Source organism: Wolffia australiana, chromosome 14, assembly GCF_029677425.1.
Source record: "Wolffia australiana isolate 7733 chromosome 14, ASM2967742v1".
NCBI lineage: Eukaryota > Viridiplantae > Streptophyta > Magnoliopsida > Alismatales > Araceae > Wolffia > Wolffia australiana.
In genome coordinates this window covers 10,599,148-10,606,727 of record NC_135848.1, presented here as the reverse complement: position 1 = coordinate 10,606,727, position 7,580 = coordinate 10,599,148, and the positions used below count along the sequence as shown (strand labels likewise).

General features: G+C 46.5%; 2 protein-coding genes across 3 annotated transcripts; both read left to right on the top strand.

Moving 5' to 3' along the window:
* The first annotated feature begins 2,608 nt into the window (after positions 1-2,608).
* Positions 2,609-3,701, top strand: LOC144711745 (BAG family molecular chaperone regulator 3-like). Its single transcript, XM_078585766.1, has 3 exons — positions 2,609-2,870; positions 2,927-3,183; positions 3,255-3,701. The coding sequence occupies exons 1-3, from the start codon at positions 2,696-2,698 to the stop codon at positions 3,576-3,578; spliced, it is 756 nt and encodes a 251-aa protein (XP_078441892.1). The 5' UTR covers positions 2,609-2,695; the 3' UTR covers positions 3,579-3,701.
* A 92-nt stretch (positions 3,702-3,793) lies between these two features.
* On the top strand, positions 3,794-6,038 carry LOC144711744 (uncharacterized). Of its 2 annotated transcripts, none has more exons than XM_078585763.1 (2): positions 3,794-3,949; positions 4,090-6,038. In XM_078585763.1, exon 2 carries the CDS (start codon positions 4,244-4,246, stop codon positions 5,810-5,812), a length of 1,569 nt encoding a protein of 522 aa, XP_078441889.1. In that variant the 5' UTR covers positions 3,794-3,949; positions 4,090-4,243; the 3' UTR covers positions 5,813-6,038. The 2 variants fall into 2 exon arrangements, with proteins under 2 accessions (XP_078441889.1, XP_078441890.1); XM_078585764.1 differs by having other exon boundaries at positions 3,826-3,949; positions 4,229-6,038.
* Positions 6,039-7,580: the final 1,542 nt, after the last annotated feature.

Below are 7,580 nucleotides of genomic sequence, written 5' to 3'. Positions count from 1 at the left end.
AGAGAGAGATACACGTGTAGAGGAAGCGAGACTTGTAGTGTGTGAACTTTGAGAGAAGAGGAATTATAGAGAGAGAGAGAGATTGAGAGGGAAATAGAGATACTGGGAGAGGGACAGAGAGATGGATCGAGGGAAAGAGAGTGATAGTGAGTGTGTGTGTGACTTTAAGGGATGAGGAGATATAGATGTAGATCGAGACGGAGGTAGAGAGGGTGAGAGGGATAGAGAGAGTCTGTGACAAGGATGGGGAGAGTAATAGATACATACAAAACGAGGGACAGAGAGATCCGGAGATAGAGAGTGTGAGAGAAGTAGAGAGAGAGAGGGAGATGGAGCGTCAGTGACAAGGGTTTCGTGAGTAAAAGATACATTTATAGAGAGAGACAGAGAGATAGTGATAGAGATAGAAATAGAGGAGAGAGACATAGAAATAGAGATAGAGGAGAGAGAGGGACAGAGAGATAGAGAGATAGAGACGAAGAGAGAGGGGCGATATAGATATAGAGAGAGGGACAGAGAGATAGAGAGATAGAGATGAAGAGAGAGGGGCGATATAGATATAGAGAGAGGGACAGAGAGATAGATAGATAGAAATGGAGAGAGAGGGACAGAGAGATGTATAGATAGAGATATAGAGAGAGGGACAGAGATAGATAGATAGAGATACAGAGAGAGGGACAGAGATAGATAGATAGATAGATATAGATACAGAGAGAGGGACAGAGATAGATAGATATATAGAGAGAGGGACAGATATAGATAGATAGAGATATATAGAGATAGAGATATAGAGAGAGGGACAGATATAGATAGATAGAGATATATAGAGATAGAGATATAGAGAGAGGGACAGAACTATAGAGATAGCAGCGCTGTAGAGAGATGGACAGAACTATAGAGATAGCAGCGCTGTAGAGAGATGGACAGAACTATAGAGATAGCAGCGCTGTAGAGAGATGGACAGAATCATAGAGATAGAGATATAGAGAGAGGGACAGAGAGATTAGATGAATAGAGATTAGAGAGAGGGACAAAGAGATTGAGAGAGAGACAGGGGGATAGACATTGAGATAGAGAGAGAGAGAGACAGAAATATATAGAGAGAGAGAGAGACAGAGATAGAGATAGAGGAGAGAGAGACAGAGATATATATATAGAGAGAGACAGAGAGATAAAGATAAAGGAGAGAGAGACAGATATATATATTTATAGAGAGAGAGACAGAGAGATAGAGATAGAAATAGAGATAGAGATAGAGATAGAAATAGAGATAGAGATAGAGAGATAGAGATAGAAATAGAGATAGAGAGATAGAGATAGAGATAGAGATAGAAATAGAGATAGAGATAGAGATAGAAATAGAGATAGAGATAGAGAGATAGAGATAGAAATAGAGATAGAGATAGAGAGATAGAGATAGAAATAGAGATAGAGATAGAGAGATAGAGATAGAAATAGAGATAAAGATAGAGAGATGGAAATAGATATAGAGATAGAGAGATAGAAATAGAGATAGAGATAGAGATAGAGATAGAGAGATAGAGATAGAAATAGAGATAGAGAGATAGAGATAGAGATAGAAATAGGGATAGAGATAGAAAGATAGAGATAGAGATATAGAGATAGAGATAGAAATAGGGATAGAGATATAGAGATAGAGATAGAAATGGAGATAGAGCTAGAGAGATAGAGATAGAAATAGATAGAGATAGAGATAGAAATGGAGATAGAGCTAGAGAGATAGAGATAGAAATAGATAGAGATAGAGAGATAGAAATAGATAGAGATAGAGAGATAGAAATAGAGATAGAGAGATAGAGATAGAGATAGAGAGATAGAGATAGAAATAGAGATAGAGATAGAAATAGGGATAGAGATAGAAAGATAGAGATAGAGATATAGAGATAGAGATAGAAATAGGGATAGAGATATAGAGATAGAGATAGAAATGGAGATAGAGCTAGAGAGATAGAGATAGAAATAGATAGAGATAGAGAGATAGAAATAGAGATAGAGATAGAGAGATAGAAATAGAGATAGAGATAGAGAGATAGAGATAGAAATAGAGATAGAGATAGAAATAGGGATAGAGATAGAAAGATAGAGATAGAGATATAGAGATAGAGATAGAAATAGGGATAGAGATATAGAGATAGAGATAGAAATGGAGATAGAGCTAGAGAGATAGAGATAGAAATAGATAGAGATAGAGAGATAGAAATAGAGATAGAGATAGAGAGATAGAAATAGAGATAGAGATAGAGAGATAGAAATAGAGATAGAGATAGAGATAGAGATAGAGATAGAGATAGAGATAGAGATAGAGATAGAGATAGAGATAGAGATAGAGATAGAGATAGAGATAGAGATAGAGATAGAGATAGAGATAGAGATAGATATAGATATAGAAATAGAGATATAGATAGAGAGATAGAGATAGAGATAGAGAGATTGAAAGATAGAGATAGAGATAGAGAGATTGAAAGATAGAGATAGAGAGAGGACAGAGAGATAAAGAGAGGACATAGAGATAGATAAATAAATAAATAGAGAGAGAGAGAGAGAGAGAGAGAGAGAGAGAGAGAGCCTCTCTCGTTTATTAAGAGGGGGAAGGAGAAGAGTTTCTCGTCTAGAGAGGGAGAGAGAAAGGTGAGATCTTTGGTGTTGGCGCGGGGGGAGGGGTGGAGAAGGAGAGATGGAGGCGCCCAAGGAGGAAGAGTGGGAGGTGCGGCCCTGCGGCATGCTGGTCCAGCGCCGGCTCACCACCGGCGGCACCAGCCACGCGCCGCCCCCCCCGCCGCCCATCCGCCTCCGCATCGCCCACGGCTCCGCCGCCCACGAAGTCTACCTCAGCCCCCACTCCACCTTCGGTAAGCCCCCTCACAACCCCCCTCCCCCAATCCCCGCCTGACACGTCACCCCCCAGGCGACCTCAAGAAGCTCCTCTCCGACCGCACCGGCCTCCACCCCCTCGACCAGAAGCTCCTCTTCAAGGGCAAGGAGAGAGACTCCGCCGCCTTCCTCGACCTCGCCGGCGTCAAAGACCGGTCAAAGATTCTCCTCTCCGAAGATTCCGCCGCCAGAGCCCGCCGCCTCATGGACCTCCGAAAGGCGGCGGCTTCCGACAAGGCCGCCGCCGCCGTCGCCCACGTCACCCGCTCCGTCGACAAGCTCTCCTCCAAGGTTAGATTCCCCCTCCGCCGCCGCCGCCGCCGCCGCCGCCGCCGCCGATTTTGACCGATTCTCCTCCGCAGGTCTCTCAGTTGACCGCGATCGTCGCCAAGGGGAAGAAGGCGGCGGACGCTGACGTCACCGGCCTGATCGAACAGCTCATGGACCAGCTGCTGAAGCTCGACGCCGTCGTCGCCGACGGCGACGTCCGGCGGCGGCGGCGCGAGCAGGTGACACGTGTCCAGAAGCTAGTGGAATCCCTCGACGAGTTGAAGATCAAGAACGCCGCCCCTAAGGCGGCGCTGCCGCCGCCGCGGCCGGAAGTCAACGGCCCGGCCTTTGACCTTCTCTCCGATCCGCCGCCGCCCGCCGCCGCCGCTGTCAAGCTCAAATGGGAGCTCTTCTAAGCTGTTCATAAAACCCTGAACGATTTTTATCTTGATTTTTATAAACCGGTCGGATAAATATTTTCCGTAATTTATGTAAACATGAATAAACTATAATTTTATTCCGGGGGTGGTTAATTTTGAGCACGTGGGCCATTTAAAACGGCGGCAGGTGGGGACCGGAGGTGTGTGGAGAAATGACGGTGGTGCCCTCGACACGTGTCGGACGTCTTATTGGGTGCCCCAGCCTTTGTAATTTCAAATTCGTAACTCGAAACGGTCGGCAGTCGCTCGATTTGGGGAAATTTAAAAACGATCGAGCTCGTCTTCTTCTTCCTCGTTACTGAAGCGCGATCTGATCCGCGTTCTTCGTCGAGAAATTCAACCGACAGGTATATCTAAGATTGATCTTTACCCATCTTTGAACTTGATTCTTAGCTTGATCCCTCGGCTTCTTCGAAATCTCGCTCAAAAGTGGTTTCATAATCAGCTTCGAATCTCAAACTTTTTGGTCTTTGTCAATCATCTTCAGCTTCCATCTACCCTCGCGTCTCCCTCAGAAGCCAAGTTCCGCAGTTTGAAACTTGCGAAGATCGCAATACTTTCCGGTTTTACGAAGTATCAAGAGACGTTTCATCGCATTCAAAATCAACGGATTTCTCTCCTATCAGGCAGAAACCGCAGCCATGCTCGAAGAATCGACGGAGGCCCAAGCGCAGAGCCCGTCAGCGGACCGCTGGCTCGCGCAGGCGAACCATCTCCTGCCCGCGGCTCTAGCCACGGCTCGAGCCGGCAAGGGCTTCCCGGGGCGATGGCGGACCATCCTCTCTCTCCTAGACCGCCTCCCGGGCTGCCTCGCCAGCCTCTCCACCCACCCTTGCTTCTCCAAGAACGTCCTCTGCGGAGAACAACTCAACTCCGTCTGCAAAACCCTCGAAGAACTCATCAATCTGGCCGCTTCTCCGTCCCCGGGCAAGCTCCAAACCCAGAACAAGCTCGATTCCGTGGCGGGCAGCTTGGAAATGGCCTTGAGAGACTGCAATCTCCTGATCAAAACCGAAGTCCTGGTTCAAGCCAAGGAGAAAGACCCAGACTCCGACTTCCAAGAGCTTCTCGCGAGGCTCCAACTGGGCCACGCGGAGGCCAAGCACAGAGCTCTGGACTCGCTCCTAGAGGCGATGAAGGAGGACTTGAGCGGCGTCGTCTCGGTACTTAGCCGCAGGAGCGTGGCCGCGCTGGTGCAGCTCCTCTCAGCGGGCTCCTCCAAGGTGAGGGAGAAGGCGGTGGCGGCGGTCTGCTCCCTCGCGGAGTCGGGCTCGCTAACCTCGACCCTTCTTGTCTCCGAAGGCGCGGTTCTTCCTCTGGTCAGGCTGGCGGAGACGGGGAGCAAGCACGGCAAGGAGAAGGCGGTCTTCTCGCTGGAAAGACTCTCTCTTTCCAAGGAAGGGGCGACGGAGATCGTATCCAAGGGGGGAATCGGGGTTCTGGCGGCGGCGGCGGCGGCGGCGGCGCTGAGGAATCTAGCGGCGGTGGAGGAGCTGAGAGGGAATCTAGCGGAGGAGGGGGCGGTGGAGGCGATGGCGGCGCTGCTGGGGAGGGAGGCGGCGGCGGCGGAGTTCATGGAGAGTATGACGGCGGGCGGCGGCGCGGTGGGGAGCGGCGCGCTGGCGGGGCTGCTGCGGTGCTTGGCGGGCGGCGCGCCGGCGGAGGCGGCGGCGGCGGCGGTGCGGAACTTAGCCGGCGGCGCGCAGGCGGAGGAGATGGTCCGGATGGGTCTGGTCGGGGGGCTCGCCAACGTGCTGCGGGTGGGCTCGAGCCGGGCTAAGCAGGCGGCGGCGTGGGCGGTCTGGAAGGTCTCGGCCGGCGTGGAGATGAAGAGGGAGCTGGGCGAGAAGGGGTTCGTGGCGGCGCTGGCGCCGATGCTGGGCGAGAAGGAGGGCGGCGCGCGGGAGGCGGCGGCGGCGGCGCTGGCGTCGCTGCTCTGCTGCCCGCAGAACGCGGCGGAGGTGAAGAGGAAGGCCGGGGAGACGGTGCCGAGGCTGGTTCACTTGCTCGAGCCGGGGGGCTCGGCGAAGAAGCACGCGGTTTGCTGCTTGCTGGTGCTGTCGCCGAGCGGGAGGTGCAGGAAGCTCATGGTCTCTTACGGGGCGGTGGGGTACTTGAAGAAGCTCAGCGAGATGGGCGTTCCCGGGTCGAGGAAGCTCTTGGGTCGCTTGCAGAAGAGCAAGATCAGGAGTTTTTTCTCGCGGAGGTGAGTCCGTTTGCGATGGTTGTTCCTGGGTTTCACTCTCTCCATGAAACCTGTGCTGGGTTTTATTCGTATTACTTTGTGTTGAACTATCTCATGCTTCCCTTTTGAAGGGTTTGTTATCCTTTTTTGTATTTTGTTGTCGGGAGTGATGGTTGGTGTGTGAAAGAAATATTGCATGGCAATGATTCAAAGGGTTTCACTCTGATAATTTCATCTGGGTTTTATTTGCCTGTGTTTGTATCACTAGTGTTGAACTCTCTCTTTCTTCCCGTTTGAAGGAATTGCTATCCTTTTCGATGTTTTGTTGTCAGGAGTGAGAGAAACATTGGATGACACTGATGTTTAACTCAAAACAATAGTTGATTCAAAGGCATCTGAAATAGTGTTGTGCTGGTACAGAGATATCAGCCATGGACATTGTTTCGAGAAAAGTTATCCCAAATGTTATCTGTATCTGAAAATGACGGTTCAGTGGACATTATGATTGACAATAATAGCGCGTTTTCCAATCTATTGGCTGAATGTTCAATGACAGATCTGCAAAGTTTGTATGCATGTGGATCTTTTATTCCGCCCGTTTTCTATCCCCCAAGAAATAATCGAGTTGAATTAAGTACAACGGGGTATATTTAAGAAATATGGGTATTAGGGACAGATATCATGCATAGTCTGTTTTCTTGTGCTTTTTTTCTGGGTAGTCAGAAATGTTTGTTTACGATCATCCATCGAGATATTATCAAATCCGTGGTAGAATTTAACCTAAATTAATGAAATAAACTATGAAATATAGAATAAAATAAACCATGGGGTATTATCACATACAAAGTTTATTTAATGTTTGCCTATATGGAGAGTCATTGTTAATCCAGTCATAATGGATATAATAAATTAAACTTTATCATTTAATACCCCAAATCTACTCCAATAGGATTATTAAATAATGAGTGTAAGAAAAATAATCATAGATTAGGATTAGTATGATTACTTCAACTCTTTAAAATTGAACGTGACAGAATTTAAAATTGTTCAATGACAGATCTGCAAAGTCTGTATGCAAGTGGATCTTGTATATATATGCACATTTTATATTCCGTACGGAATGATCGAGTTTAATTAGATACAGTGGGGTATTTTTAAGAAATATGGGTATTAAGGACATATCTCATGCACATTCTGCTTTCATTTGCTTTTTTCTTTGTTTCTGGATAGTCAGATATGGTTCTTTACAATAATTCATCGAGATATTATCAAATCCATGGTAGAATTTAACCCAATTTAATGAAATAAACTATGAAAATAAAAAAATAAAGGATGGCTTATTAACATCATTGACTTTTAATTTAACATAAATTAATGGTAAGAGTTAGCCACATATAAAGTGTATATAACGATTGCCTATGCGGAGAGTCATTGTTAAACCAATCATAGTGGATATAATAAATTAAACTGTATCATTTAATACTGCAATTATACTCTAAATACGATTTTAAAATTAAGGGGTGTAAGAAAAAAATCACAGAGTAGAGGATGATTGTTTATAAGCAATCATAAAAAGTTATATGATTACATCAGTTCTTTAAAATTGAACATGGCGGAATTTTAAACAAGGAATTACAAAATGATCTAGACTTTAGATACTTTAAGGGATGAAATCTACTGCAAAAGTTTGAGGATCGACTCCCAGTAGAATGAGAAAATGGCAAATAAATATTTTCCTTTATTTATAAATAGATGGATTTTTCTTAAATAGCGCAGCCCAAATGTAAACCATG